The sequence below is a fragment of the Bos taurus genome, chromosome 9, assembly GCF_002263795.3.
Source record: "Bos taurus isolate L1 Dominette 01449 registration number 42190680 breed Hereford chromosome 9, ARS-UCD2.0, whole genome shotgun sequence".
NCBI classification, from domain to species: Eukaryota; Metazoa; Chordata; class Mammalia; order Artiodactyla; family Bovidae; genus Bos; species Bos taurus.
Genome location: NC_037336.1, coordinates 41,774,211 through 41,790,305, shown reverse-complemented (window position 1 = coordinate 41,790,305; position 16,095 = coordinate 41,774,211). Strand labels below are relative to the sequence as shown.

Sequence of the window (16,095 nt, the reverse complement as noted above, 5' to 3'; positions counted from 1 at the left end):
TTTCTCCCTTCAGTCATATTCAGACAGCCTGGCATTCGCATTCACCCTTTGTGTTATAGAACTACAAAGGTCTTCGGAAGAAAGGCTTATGGAAAGAGATGTTCCTTAGCTGCTCTGAAGAGGTACACTGAGTACACGAGTGTACTACAGAAAGAGAGGGCCTTATTTAGTTCTAAAAATAGCACCGAGTTAACAGTTATGTGGCCTTCAACAAGTCAGTCATGAATCACTGAACGCCATCTCTCTTGGTTTCTCATTATGAGTTTTAACCAAAATATCTCTAAACAAAATTGAATCGACAGAGTTAAATTTTTTTTTTCCCCTTAGAAACAGAAGTTTTATTGAAAGAGGGAAACCAGTGATGTGAACAAAGCACTACTTCTGTATGTTACTTGTGTTGTGTCAGCTTTTTAAACAAGAGAAACTTTGAGGTACATGACTCTGAGTACCTTCTTTTGCCACAGTTATCAGGTATTCAACACATTAAATTTTTGATTAAAGGTATTGAAATTAAAATTTTTAAAGTATATTATTACCCAAACTTTGTTAACAAATTCATGGCTTACAAAGTGTCCTTACTTCACTTAATTCTATTAAATAGTTATTCTGCATGATGGAAGTAACTAATAGAGTTGGCAGGACCATTGATAAGACTGTTTAGGAATGTTAGGAGAAGATAAAAATCTGGTTGTGCAAAGATCCCGAGAAGATTTATGCCAAGCAGGGCCAAATTACATACTAGGCACAGCAGGTACAGTGCTGAGAGTCCATGATACTTTAAGGGACCCATGAAAATAATTTTTTTTATAATTTGGAGAAGAAATGAATATATCAATAGTGAATCCAGCCTGTATCTGTCTGTATCTGTACTATATTTGTTTATACCAACACAGTTATAAAATGTAATTTATATGTATATAGATGTATATTTATATATATGTTTAAATATATTTTAATTGAGGAAAGGTCTTCTGAAGGTTAAAGGGCCCATGAAAATCATATTGCCATCCTCATAGTGAGGTCTTAATAGAAACCTGTCTGATTGCTGGATATTCTCTGTTGAGTTCAAATTTTAGAAGATTGATACATGGTTGTGAAGAAGGAAACAAAAGCAACTATCTATTGGGATGAATCAAGTATTGTAAATGAAATGTAAGGCAACAGAAAAGATTTTTGAAATTATATATTAGGGGAGATCAAGAGGGAGACAGATCCCTTGCTTATAAAATGTTGCTTGCTAACAAAGAGAAAGTGAATGTGACGCAGCTGTCTGTCATCTCCTACTTTATCCAGAATTGGTTCATTCATTCATTTACTCATTCACCCCAGTTGTCTTAAAGAGTCTTATTCCTTTCTATAGGACCCTATCTGTCCCACAGTCACATGGATCATGTCAGGACATCTGATCTATGAGTAGCTAGTCTACAAGCTTGTCAACACCCGTGGACTTGTGTGGTGTGGCCTAGTGATTAAGCCAGTCATACATTTTTTCTTGTGTATTTGAACTAAAAGGTACAGAGGGAAGTTCCCACTTAGTAATGAGCCAAGAACAAAGAGATTTAGGAAGTAGCTGAATCACATTAGCGGAAGGAGTACCAGGGTCCTCCCTAGGCAGCTGCTGAGCTCTCCAGAGCAACCTGTAATTTCAGGCCAGTTTCCAGCACCAGTTCCCAGGAGGTGCTTTCAGTGCTATTTCATCCTGGGATCTCAAGTATAAACAAGCCCTTTCCTTTAGCTGAATCTCCTGTTTCTTGCCAAGAGTTTTGATGAGAAAGGAATTATTCAATTTATGTCTTGCTCTTATCTTCTGTATTGAAAAAAAATTTCCTGTGATCTAGAACAAATAGAGTGAATAGAAGTAAAGTAATGTGAGGAAATGTCATCTTCCTTAATATCTGTTACCTCTAATGGGAGGAGGTTTACCTGGATGAACCAAAGCCCAAGAAAAGCAAAGAGAAGAGGTATACATTAGGATGCTTTTGGCTGCAGGTAACAGAAAACCCAACTTAAAAGGGCTTAAACTCTAAGGCAGAATATAAGATGGGATTATAAGGCAGGAGAAAGGAATGGCAACCCATTCCGGAATTCTTGCCTGGGAAATTCCATGGACAGAGGAGTCTGGCAGGCTACTCAGTCAGACACGGCTGAGTGACTAAGACTTTCACTTTTCAAGATGGTGTCATCCCCCTTGCTCAACCCTGCTCCCTGCCAGCACCTGCTTCCTTTCTAACCTTATCACTCTTACTTTCAGACTCACTGAATGTTCCCTACTTTTCCCAATCCTATTTTCTTCATAGATTAGGGAACCATAGGTATTGGTGGTTTTTATACCAAATACTTGTTTCTCACCAGAGTTCTGAAAAAAATATGCAGAAAGACTACAGAATGAGACTGAAAAACAACTTGATTGCTTTTATTTGCTCCTGTATTTCAGGGTAGCATGCTAGTATGGTAGCGTTTACCCTCTTCCCTTGAGCAAAGTTGGCCTGAATGTCCTAGAATGAAAAATGTTAATAGTCTTGCTTTTTTGTTTTCCCTGCAGTACCAAACTTGAACCTTGGAGCTTATCACTGCATGCAAGAAAAGACTAGTATTTGCATATACCTTTTGGAGAAAAGCCAGGGAAATCGAGAATATAAGGGCAAGAATGAGGGCAGAGTTGATCACTGAGCAGAGCCTAAACAGATCGCTAAACAGAGGTGGCTCAGAGGTTAAAGCGTCTGCCTGCAAGGCAGGAGACCGGGGTTCAATCCCTGGGTCAGGAAGATCCCCTGGAGAAGGAAATGGCAACCCACTCCAGTATTCTTGCCTGAAGAATCCCATGGACGGAGGAGCATGGTAGGTTACAGTCCACAGGGTCACAAAGAGTCGGACGCGACTGAGAGACTTCACTTTCACTTTCACTTTGGAGAAAAGCCAGGGAAAGCGAGAATATAAGGGCAAGAATGAGGGCAGAGTTGATCATTGAGCAGAGCCTAGATTTCCTAATTTCAGTATCCTGTGGACTGTCTTCCACTGGTCTTAGAAAAGCTCCTTCTAGCACATCAAAACTGGGTTAACTGCCAGTTCAGGTCTCTACTGGTCCTCCTTTTCTAAAAATCAAGAAGATAAAATGATACCTCAGAGTATTGGCACACCAGCACTCTGACCCCAGCGTCTGTACAATTTAGAACAAACAAGCTAAGCCTTTGCACTTTCTGCATGGAATGGCCTCCCCTACATGTCCATCATGATACTCTCTTACTTCTTCAGATCTTTGCTTAGTTATACCCTTAACAAGGCCGATACCCTGTTTAAAAATACAGTTGACTCCCACACTTCTAAAGCCCCTATCCTTTTTTTTCCATAACATATATTACCTCTGACATATATCTACTTATTTATTGTTTACTACTTATTATACATATTTCTCTACAGGAGTGTAAACTCGAAGGTTGTTTTGCTGATTGATGTATCTCAAATGTCTAGAATAGTGCTTGAGTATAAATGAATGAACAAATAATAATGAGCGAGCAAATGAATGAATAAATCTTAGTATCAATAACTATTGAAGTTATTGAAGTGCTCCCCCAACTAAGCCCACTTCCTTCATATATAACAACCTGCATTTTTTCCTGTCAATGTTCTGAATTATCTTAGCATTTTTGTCTAATAGGTGAAAAATGGGATCTCATTGTTTTAATTATATTCTTTTAATAATATGGTTTGTCTTTTTTGTATATATTTGCTTACTGTTAAATCCATCTTTTGTGAACTAACTGTTGGATTCAATGACCATTTATTTATGAGGGTGCTTTTATTCTATCAGTATATGCTGTGATAATATTAGCTACTGTTTACTGAGTGTTCTCTATGTGCCCGTGCTCCTAACTACTGTGCTATGCTGTGTATCATTCCATCTACAGCTAAAATTCTTAACAGTTACATAAAAATCGTATGGTCTTATCCTCGCATATATAACATACAGAGGTAACAGTCATAGTGAACATTTCTTGAGGATTTACTATATCTAATGATTTTGCAAGGTAGTTGTTGTTACTGCCTTTATTGGATTGATGAGAGAATTAAGGGTCAGAGAAGTTGAGTTACTTTTCCAAGGTTACAGAGCTGGTAACTCTTGAATCCATCATCAGTGCTCTTATTCACTAGTAATAAAGGCTATGTTGTATGTTCTTTTTGTTATATGTCTTCTATTATATGTTTAAATATATAGACCTAGAACTAGGTGGGTTTTTAGAAAATCTTTTAATGATAGAATGTAGAAATTATCCTTAAGCCTAGTAAGCCTAGTACATACATTGCTGATTTGCTAGTGCAGTTTTTAGGCACTTTAATCTCTATGACAGTGTATCTGCAATCACCACTTCACTTTAAAAATTGAATCCTATTACTGGTCTTGATTTTTAATTATTATTGACCATTAGATGGTGTTAATTAATATTTATTTTATAGGGGGATGAATGGGAACAATTGTTGCTTAAAAACAATAATACATTGTTTATTTTCTCTTAAATTTAGGGCTTTTTTAAGATTATGTTTTGGTAGCATTCAGATTACATTTGCAGAAGGTCAGTTTTACCAAGCGTAGTATTTCAGTTTTACCTCTTATCAAATACATTGTTCTTGTTTGAGAGATTTGTCTAGATAGAATATTTTTATGTGTTTTAATTATTAATTACTGAAATAAAAGAATAGGTTTTCCTTAAAGTTTTCTTTAGGGTCTTCATTATATTCTCTTTGAATATTAATATTTATTATTAAGCCATTTATGATTCTGAAGATATCAGAATACTGAAGGAGACTGAATTTTTTAAAAAATGTTTTCTCATGTTTCTTTTAGGGACACTGGATAGATATTTTACTAATATGGTCCAAAAAAAAAAAGAATTCTGATGAGCAGAATATCATGCAAAATTCTCCTCTATAAGCTATCAATATCATTTAAAAAATAGTTTTGACCGTTTTTATAAAACAGGAAAGCTATTAAAAACTGCTAATAAAAAATAGGTGCTTATTTTTGTGCTAATACTAATTACTAATAATGCATGCTTATGTTTGTCACTCATTACATGGCCCTGTACCAATCAGTAGATGACTGAGACTCAAGTACTTACACATGTAAATTAACCATTAGATTTTTTTTTTCCTTTTTTTTACTTAAGCAAGTCATGATGGAAAGCAACTCTAGGTCATAAAAAAATCTTTTCTCTTTAATGCTAATGAAATGTCTCCACTCTGTATTAGCAGACTACCCTTAGTGGTAATCTGTAGCCTTCTCTTTTGTTCCTGGTGGTAATGAAATGCTGGGTGATGAAAAAGCTCGCTCTTCAAGAATGTGTGGCCAATTGTCTTCTGTTCACTTATACTGTAAAATTACTGTTCCCCAGCAAAGCTGAACAAGTGCAAGGACAAGATCAAAAGAGTATGCATTGGCACCCGGCTACACCAAGTGACTCCTGCTTTATTAATTAGCCATCGCTTCTCCAAGTTAATTTACTCTGCTAGAGCAAAAACATTCTGTAATACAAAAACAACAAATTATAATTCAACCACCAGTCCTTATTGCTTGCTTTTTCAACTTCCAGTTTAAACCTTTGCACAGTGTTATAAGCTAAATGTCCCTTCACTTATCTGAACCTTTAGGGCACAAAAGCTATTTTAATTTTTTTCAAGAAAATCAGTGAGATAGTCAAATGATCATTTTTATTCTCTAAAATTGGGTGATTTTAATTAATAACCATTCTTTTTAAAAGTCAGTGTATTGGGAATCCAATTTAAAAGTGCAGTTGCTTCTAAAATTTGCAAGCTTGTTCTGTCCTCTCATCAGAAATGCCACTGGTGTTTAAGCATTTGAAAAGGGCCTTCTCTGTGAGTGTTTTGGCGGAAGCAAAATTTGACAGTGATCCTAAGCTCCAAATTAAATAATATCAGTACCACTTTCCTTTTCATTTTAATCACCACTTTGTAAGTTCTTTAGGTCTTTTTAAATTTTTTTAGTTAATGGTTTAAAGTTAAAGCCTGAGACAGCAAAAAAAAAAAATATCTGCACATTCCCATATCCTGGTTTGATTTGGTTTTGTTCAGGTGGGAAGGAAATCAACTTTTGAGTGAGATATCAGCTGAAAGAGAGAAGTGATTTAGACTTCTGTCACCCAGATTGTTGTTAGTTGTGTTACAACCATTTAGTCGGTCACTTTTAGTATTTTGATCTAATTTGAAAAAATGTCACTAGTTTCTGTGTACTTTAGCATGGTTTAAAAATAACAATGTGATATATATTGTGTGATATATTTTTATGAATATAAAATAAGTTTTATTGAGATTACCTAAAATGTGCTGTTAAAGGAAGATCAAAACATTTTTACACTGAGAGTATCCAAAACCATGTTATTATATTCATAGGGTAAGGTGCAATAATTAATATCAACCTTCACTATATATTTATTTGTGAAGTCAACTTCCTTCCCTCCCTAATTTCTGTATTTCTTTGTGATTTTAAAAAGCTTTTAAAAAAAAATTATCATTAAGATTGCTTGTTAATTGTGGATTAAAAAATAATCTTAGAAAGTATCAGTGGTCATATTATCTCTGTAACTTAGATGAAATAGTTTTATCTGCATTGTTTATTTCTGTTTTAGTCAGAAGCTATTTTTTTTTTTTCAGCACCATGTTAACCATTCTTATAAGGTTGGTTTTTTTTGTTTTTGGTTTTTTTTTGTAGAAGGAATATTTGTGTTTGTGAAGGTTAGCAGAGGCTGGCTGTGCTGGAAATGACTGCAGTGCCTTTTGATTATTCATGGACAGTAATAGAAGGCACTTAAAAAGAACAATGAAATTGCTTATTTTTGTGATGGGCCATCTGTTGAATTGTTTTGTGCAACAATTGCACAATAGTATCTATGTCATATCATTCTATTTTCAACAGCAGCTGATTTTGTCTCACAGGCTACTTGTCCTTATTTCTAAAGTCCCATGACCATTTAAAGTCACCTTTTCAAGGACCTTTGCCAGAAAGGTGTTAGAAATCTCAAACAGCCTGTGTTTTTTTTTTTTTCTCTTTTTTCCTCTCTCCTCTTTATTTGGAGAGAGAGGCTGTAATGGGAGTAGGAGGCGGGAGTATGAGGGGGGAGTTGGTTATGTTAGTTCTAATTAGTTAGATTTCCTAAATGTTTAGGACAATTATCTGTGCTTTCCACCTGTAGTTCTATGAAAGAAGTTAACATAGAATCATTTGATAATTTGTGTAGAAATGATAGGCTTGCAAAAAAGAAGAGTCAAGTTTAACTGACTACAGTCTTCCATGCTTTTAATTATCTACTCTTTTCTTCATGATAATTAGAATTTTTCTCTTGGAATTCACTTCCATATTAAAAAAAAAAAAAAAAGATGAGCCATTAACAAATTTGTTAGAGCAGAAGTAAAATTAAAATAAAACAAGTGTGTTGCTGTCCATAGGTCACTGACATTGCTGATGCCATGATTCTGAAACAGCTTTTTGAAAATCTGTTCAAAAATGGGGTCGTCGTTGTGGCAACATCCAACAGGCCACCGGAAGGTAAAAACAAACATTGTGCTAGTCTTATCCAATTAGGTGGGAATGAATAAGCTTTTAAAAATTCATAATTTTGTACTCATTTTATTATGTTAATAAATCTGATGACTTAGTTTTATCCTAAGTTTTATAGCTAACTTAATTTGAAAAATCAGTCGGTATTTGTATTTGAAAATGTTTTAGCATGCTAAATCCAGGTGATCTCCTGTGTTTGACACACTTGCAGTTTTTCTCTGAGTATTCGATATGCATATTAAAAATACTGGCCTTTCTAACTGCTTTTTATGGGTCATGAAAGAAACTCAGTGAAATGAAAGGAAAAATTCCTAATTGAATCTTGGGAAAAGACTTAAAGCTTGCCTGCATAAGTGGTTTCTGATACTTCATTTATCATTTCTGAAAAAGCACTTGTGGCTTATTAGGACATTGTTTAAGAATTATAAAAAAAAAAAAAAAAATAAAAATAGCAAGTTAAAATCTTGTATCTTTCAGCCCATCATGTGGTCAATTGAAGGTTGAATACTACCAAAAAATAGTATTTTATGTATTCTTAATGTTGACTGTGTGGATGACAATAAACTGTGGAAAATTCTGAAAGAGATGGGAATACCAGACCATCTGACCTGCCTCTTGAGAAACTTATATGCAGGTGAGGAAGCTACAGTTAGAACTGGACATGGAACAACAGACTGGTTCCAAATAGGAAAAGGAGTATGTCAAGGCTGTATATTGTCAGCCTTATTTAACTTACATGCAGAGTACATCATGAGAAACGCTGGGCTGGATGAAACACAAGCTGGAATCAAGATTGCCGGGAGAAATATCAATAACCTCAGATATGCAGATGACACCACCTTTATGGCAGAAAGTGAAGAGAAACTAAAGAGCCTCTTGATGAAAGTGAAAGAGGAGAGTGAAAAAGTTGGCTTAAAGCTCAACATTCAGAACACTAAGATCATGGCATCCGGTCCTATCACTTCATGGGAAATAGATGGGGAAACAGTGGAAACAGTGTCAGACTTTATTTTTTTGCACTCCAAAATCACTGTAGATGGTGATTGCAGCCATGAAATTAAAAGACGCTTACTCTTTGGAAGGAAAGTTATGACCAACCTAGATAGCATATTCAAAAGCAGAGACATTACTTTGCCAACAAAGGTCCGTCTAGTCAAGGCTATGGTTTTTCCTGTGGTCATGTATGGATGTGAAAGTTGGACTGTGAAGAAAGCTGAGCACCAAAGAATTGATGCTTTTGAACTGTGGTGTTGGAGAAGACTCGTGAGAGTCCCTTGGACTGCAAGGAGATCCAACCAGTCCATTCTAAAGGAGATCAGTCCTGAGTGTTCTTTTAAAGGACTGATGTTAAAGCTGAAACTCCAATACTTTGGCCACTTCATGTGAAGAGTTGACTAATTGGAAAAGACTCTGATGCTGGGAGGGATTGTGGGCAGGAGGAGAAGGGGACGACAGAGGATGAGATGGCTGGATAGCATCACCGACTTGATGGACATGAGTTTGGGTAAACTCCGGGAGTTGGTGATGGACAGGGAGGCCTGGCCTGCTGCGATTCATGGGGTCGCAAAGAATCGGACATGACTGAGCAACTGAACTGAACTGAATGTTAACATCCGACTGGAATGCTGTTATACCAGATATCTGCATGATTAAGTCCTTTCCTCTTTCAGGTCTTTGCTCAAAGGTTATTTTGCCAATGACACCTAGACTCATTTCCCATTTGAATCTACAAACCATCCCATTTCCCCTGGCACTGCTTCTTCTTACCTGCTCTGTTTTTTTCATGTAGCATTTATGGATCTACCATGTACTTCATTTATTTATTTATTTTACTGTATTTATAGTTTATTATCTGTGCTCTTCCAGGATGCAAAAGCTTTAAGAGAGCAACAACTTTTACCTCTTCTTTTCACATATATATATATTTTAAGCACCTGAAATAATGCCTTGCACATAATTGGATCTCAGTAAATAGGCTTAGAATGAATATTGAGTAAATGTGTATTTTTAAAGGTTCTCTCTGCAGTATTGAGAATAGATTGTGGGAGTGAGGTTTCAAGGTTGGAAGTAGGGAGACCATTTAGAAGATGACCGTAACAATCCTGAGGGCAGATGACGGAGCAGTGAAGGTGGTGAGAGTAGTCAGGTTTTGCAGGCAGTCAAAAGGATTTAATGATAGAGTGAATATGGGTTATTAAAAAAAAAGATCAAGAATGGCTCAAAGATTATGACCTGAGCAATTGGAAGGGTAACTTGGCTGTTTATTGTAATGGGAAAGACTATAGGAAAAGCTAATTTGGGAAGGGAGGTAGACGTAGGGTTCTGGGGTGTCTATGGTTATGAGACAGATGCATATAAATTTGGATTTCAAGGAAAGGTTTGGACTGGAGATAGAAATTTGGGAGTCATCTGTCCTAAAGGAAGCTGGTAAGAGCAGCCAATGAGTAGGAGAGCCAAGAGTATGTTGAACAAGGAAAAGGGAAGCGGTACAAAAAAGATGGATGATCACCTTTGTTAAATGCTGCTAGGAGGTGAAAAATGAGGTTGAGAGTTGATCATTGGAATTGGTGACATGGAGCTCATCACTGAACCTGAAAAGAGCAATGTAGTGGTGTGAGTTTTTGGTTCTGTTTTTTTTTTTTTTTAATTGTCATGTCACATTAATGACTTATAGAGAATTTGTAATCTACTAATATGCCCAGATATTACTGTGTGAGCTGCTGTCAAACTAGGTCTCTCTCTTTCTCTATTTTTGTAGTTGATCTCTTTTTTCTTCCTGTTTCAGCTTATTAATTTGTCTATGTTTTTCCATATTATTGATTTATGTTGATATTTTTGAAGTATGATTCTAACATTATTTTTAGCTACCCCTACTAGCTATGACATTTATAAGCTTAGTAATTGGGCCTCTATATCTTCAGCTGTTCATTAATTAAAATATATAAATAGGGTTAGGCCGGAGAAGGCAATGGCACCCCACTCCAGTACTCTTGCCTGGAAAATCCCATGGACAGAGGAGCCTGATAGGCTGCAGTCCATGGGGTCGCTAGGAGTCGGACAAGACTGAGCGACTTCACTTTCACTTTTCACTTTCATGCATCAGAGAAGGAAATGGCAACCCACTCCAATGTTCTTGCCAGGAGAATCCCAAGGATGGGGAAGCCTGGTGGGCTGCCATCTATGGGGTCGAACAGAGTCGGACACGACTGAAGCGACTTAGCAGCAGCAGCAGCAGCAGCAGAAGGGTTAGGCCAAGTTTAGACTCTTCTTGTATACCATAAGATGCCTTATTTTAGGGAAACATTAATTGGTTCATCAATACCTTAAGATCTAGTTATTCAAACAATTATAGTTATACATAATCTGTTATACTATAGAGAATTATGAATGATTTTTCAGATGCATTTATTAAAATCCTTATAATGTTCTGTATCTCATTCTTGTGATTTACTAGTGTAATAGCCCTATGAGACAAGGCAATAAGTTTTTTCATATTAGATCATCAATGGGGACAGAAGGCTTGACTCTACTCCTGCGACTTGTTGACTTAATAGTATCTTCAGTATTACCTTTAGGCATTCAGGATAAGCTATGTTCATAAAAAGCAAGGTGCATGAACAAGCTTAGAATGACTCCCCAAGCAAAGACTGTTGAGAAGAAAATTGCCAGTGGCTGCTCAAGCTACTGCAGTGTGTAAACTGAGGAAGGCCAACCACAGGAGAGGTTAGGAACATTCTGGAGCTCATAGCTTTGTAGGAGTAAACAAAGTTATAGGCCCACTAAGGTAGCACATAGAAATCCGAGATGGAGCCGTCCCTATGGAGGAGACCGAAGGTCCAAGATGCAGGATTCCAAAAATCGGGCATTAGCCACAAATTTAAAGAAAGCCTTTTCTAAATATGAATCTAGATGGGATGCTTAGCATACACCAGGTTTTTTAACCATGGCAGACAATCAGTCATCATAAGTAGCTTACTATTTTAATATAAAGAAGATGGTATATATGTTATATATATATGCCATCTCCTGCTGGTGTGTGTGTGTGTTTCTTCATGACTGAAGAAACAAGACTTAGGAAGATTAAGTTTGAATGTCAGGAAAAGTTAAATGTGTAGGACAAAGAATGGGTCAGTGGTTGCCAGGGGCCTGGAGTGATAAGGTGTTTGACTACAAAAGGCCAGCACCAGAGAATTTGAGGGGGAGTTTGGAACTGTTTTGTATCCCGATTGTACTGGTGGTTACATCTGTTAAACCTCATAGAATTGGACAACAAAAAAGTTAGTTTTCCTGTTTATAGATTAAAAAGAAATCACATGGACAGTGAGTGACAGAACAGAGGCTAGAATGTAGGTTGTGACTCTTTTGACACACTGTCCTCTATCTTTCCTTCTTGTTGGTCATCACTGATCTTTTTCTACCCCATCCCAGGTATAGTATGTCCTCTTTTCCAGCCATCAGAATGCATTCAACTTTTTCTTTAGGTTACTGCTGTTAATTTCTAGCCCCCGGATACTTATTATTATTTTCAAAATAGCTTCTGCTTATTCTCAGAGTGTTATGCGAGGTGGGAGAAGAACCTTCTTGGCAGAGGGTTGAAGCAAAGCGCAGTGATTGGAGAGAGAATGACCTGTTTGAGGAACTGAAAGCTAGCCAATGTGGCTGGAATACACCAGTGAAGGGGAAGTAGTATACAGTGAGGTACAGGATGAATCTGGAGAAGTGAGAGCTCGGACCTTATAAAGCAGTAATAAGGATTTTGGATTTTATTATAAGAGAAATGGGAAGCCACTAAAGTGCTTTTAGTAGGGACTGGTAAGATTGGATTTGGAATACCACTCTGGTTATAGTATGGAGAATGGGTTATAGGATGGGGTACAGTAATATGGTGGATTCAGGGAGACACTCTAGTAGGTTATTGCTATATATACAATATATGATAATAACAAGAAATGATAATAACTTGGTATAAGGCAGTGATCTCATCTTGGGGGGTATTTTGCAAACCAGGAGGTATTTGGCAATGTTAGAGATATCTTTGATTGTCACCACCCGGCAGTAAGGAGGAGTTGGTGCTGCTACTGGCATCTCATAGAAGTCAGAAATTCTGCCAAAACATCCTGTGGTGTACAGGGATGCCCCCCCCCAAAACTGAGAACTATCAAGCCTAAAATATCAATAGATATGAGGTTGAGAAAACTTGATATAGGATACAGAGAGGATAGATTTGAAAAATAGTTAAGAAGTAAAATGGGTATCACCTGGTTATAGGTTGGATATTGAGGAAAAGGAAAGGACAATTTCTAAATTTCTGGCTCATACAACTGGGTAGGTGGTAGTGCCTTTATTCAATAAAGACAGAATAATCTGGAGGCTAGAAGTCCAGAAGATACTGCCTAGGAGAAGAACACTGTATTTTTCCCCCCTCTGTTATCTTTAGCTGCTATGCTTAACTTTCTTCCACATCATTCATCTTATCCCCTCCATTTCTTGTTAGAATGCATCAATTAAGAATAAAGGTTGTTGGTAGAAATTACAGTTATACCTTTATTGTCAATTTGTAGATAAATGTTATTAATTTTAATAGAAAGTGATTAGAAACCTTTAATTTTAATAGAAAATAATTGTTAGCCAGTAAAAGCAAGGCCAGAATTTAGGAACTTGGAAGAGAAAATAGCTCTGGAGGTAGTAGTCTGGGAAAGTCCAGTACAAGTAAAGAAAGGGAAGTGATACTTGAGGGGTGAAGGGAATAAGGTACCAAAGAGTGACTGCCTGTGTGTCGCTGTTTTTTCTAGTCCTCCCTTCTAAGTCCTGCCTTGCTCAGGTCGATGGCCTCATTGTCTACACCGCATAGTTGTTAAAATCTCAAACCAGTGTCAGCTCATGATTACTACTTTGGCTTTTGGCTTCCTGAGTGTTTACTGGTCTGCAGGGATTTTTCTACTTTCTTGTAAACTCAAAATATGTTTAATGTATTTTAACTATTTGTAACACAACATATGGAGTGCTGTTTTACATTTTCTAGGGTAATCTGGTTAAGATTCTTGAAGCAGAGAGGATCCACAGGAATAGGAAATTGCTGGGAAGTTTTTAGATAAAATATATCTATTTTAGTTTATATTCAGTTTCTTACTTTTATAAACTCTCAAGTTAATGATTTATTTAGCATTTTTGTCATTTAGGTAAATACAAATGTACATGTACAAATGCTCATGTACAAATAGACCTATTTTTACATTTTGAAGATGATACTGTCAGATCATTAGAAGAGCCAGAAACAAAAATTAAAATATCATATATATGCTACTCACTTTCTAACAAAATTTTGTTAATTTCATGATATTCTAGTAGGAAAAAGCAATACTATAGATTAAGTGCATGGAGACTCTAAGAACAAATTAATAATAGATTGGTAGATTAAGTTAATTAAATTGAAATTAATAATTAAACGTAAGAACTTGTTCAATCAAAAATACGAATATAATTTTGTAGAGAAAAACAGTATGCAAGTTGAAATGGCTATGCTTTTTGACAGTAAAACAAAAAGTGCTAAAAGAAAAAAATCCCTTGTTTGAGGAATGCATTGTGGACTTCTAGTTTCTTATTTGTTTGTTTATTTTTGCTGCTGCTGAGTCTTCATTGCTGAACACGGGCTGTCTCTAGTTGTAGTGAGCTGGAGCTGCTACTGTTGGTTGCAGCACAAGGGCATCTCATTGTGGCGGCTTCCCCGGTGGAGCACAGGGGCTAGGTGTGTGGGCTTCAGCGGTTGTGGCACACAGGCCTAGCAGTTGGGACTTGCAGGCCCTAGAGCACGGGCTCAGTAGTCGTGCCGCACGGGGCTTAGGTGTTCCACCGCATGTGGAATCTTTTTGGACCAGGGGTCGAACCTGTGTCCTCTGCATTGGCAGGCGAATTCTTATCCAGCTGACCACCACCAGGGAAGTCTCTTGGACTTTTTAGTTTTTAATTCACTATTTATTATAATGAAAATACTATAGATAGCCTTACAATGTCCAAGAATAATCCTGTGTTATTTAGATTATCAGGCAACAACACTGTGTGATTCTTACTCAAGCCAATCTGTTTGTAGTAAATAAAAGACTGGATATCACTGGGAAGTTGGTACATGCACACACACACACATGCTCATGTAATTTATCATATTAATACTTCTAGGGGGTCTTCCCAGGTTGCTCAGACAGTAAAGAATCTGCCTTCAATGTGGGACACCTAGGTTCGATCCCTGGGTGGGAAAGATCCCCTGGAGGAGGTGATGGTAATCCACTCCAGTATTCTTGTCTGGAGAATCCCCATGGACAGAGGAGCCTGGTAGGCTACAGTCCATGGGGTTGTAAAGAGTCAGACATGACTGAGCAACTAAGCACACACACACACAATACTTCTAGGGAGAAAAAAATCCATTGACGTTCTCCATAAAAGCATAAAAGAGCACTTGACAAAATTCAGCATCTTGATGTAATCACACCATGACATATAAATAGATGGAGAGTTTCTTAATATGATACCAAATATATGTATATCAGTTCAAAAGACAGAAGTATGCTTCCTGGAAACATTGTGGTATATCTACTACAAGAATGAACAAGCCAAGGATGTCAGTTATCACTTTTTAACAGTGAACTATAGTACAGACTGAAATATTATAAGAACGACTAGGTGGATAGGGAAAGAGGAATCACCATATATCTTAGGTTACAGGAGCTCTTGAAGATTAGTCATACAACTCCTTTTTCAAGGTTATGTAAATAGAAAATACTTTAATATGGGAACAATAAGTAGGAAAGAGAAGTAAGCAAGCATTAGAAGATTGTTTTGTATTCTTTAAAAATAAGGGAAACATAGACTCTGTAACATAGAAGATCTAAGCTGAGCACCGAAGAATTGATGCTTTTGAACTGTGGTGTTGGAGAAGACTCTTGAGAGTCCCTTGGACTGCAAGGAGATCCAACCAGTCCATTCTGAAGGAGATCAGCCCTGGGATTTCTTTGGAAGGAATGATGCTAAAGCTGAAACTCCAGTACTTTGGCCACCCCATGTGAAGAGTTGACTCATTGGAAAAGACTCTGATGCTGGGAGGGATTGGGGGCAGGAGGAGAAGGGGACGACAGAGGATGAGATGGCTGGATGGCATCACTGACTCGATGGACGTGAATCTGAGTGAACTCTGGGAGTTGGTGATGGACAGGGAGGCCTGGCGTGCTGCGATTCATGGGGTCGCAAAGAGTCGGACACGACTGAGCGACTGATCTGATCTGAAGCTGAGAGAAGACAAACAAATGGGTTGAAACCTTTTTACTAAGAATTCAGATGAAATTAAAAAAAGCAACATGTGATAAAGGGGTTTTAAATTAAATCAGTTAAAATCAGTATTAGAAACACTGAAGTGTAGAATTGAAACTATAGAAAATGAAATCAGTGATGAGGGGAAACCACTTATAAAGCTCTGGTAGTGTGCAGAAAGAGAATAAAGAATGAAAAGATTTTTTTAAAAAGTGAGTCCTCTGGAAGAA

The 16,095-nt window shown here is 37.0% G+C and overlaps 1 protein-coding gene across 1 annotated transcript in view; it reads left to right on the top strand.

Annotated features, from left to right (window-relative positions):
* AFG1L (AFG1 like ATPase) overlaps nt 1-16,095 on the top strand; it is a 196,011-nt gene that overhangs the window by 60,815 nt on the left and 119,101 nt on the right. The window contains exon 6 of the mRNA NM_001192915.1: nt 7,456-7,555. Coding sequence (NP_001179844.1) covers nt 7,456-7,555 — 100 coding nt within the window. The remainder of the gene's footprint in view (nt 1-7,455; nt 7,556-16,095) is intronic.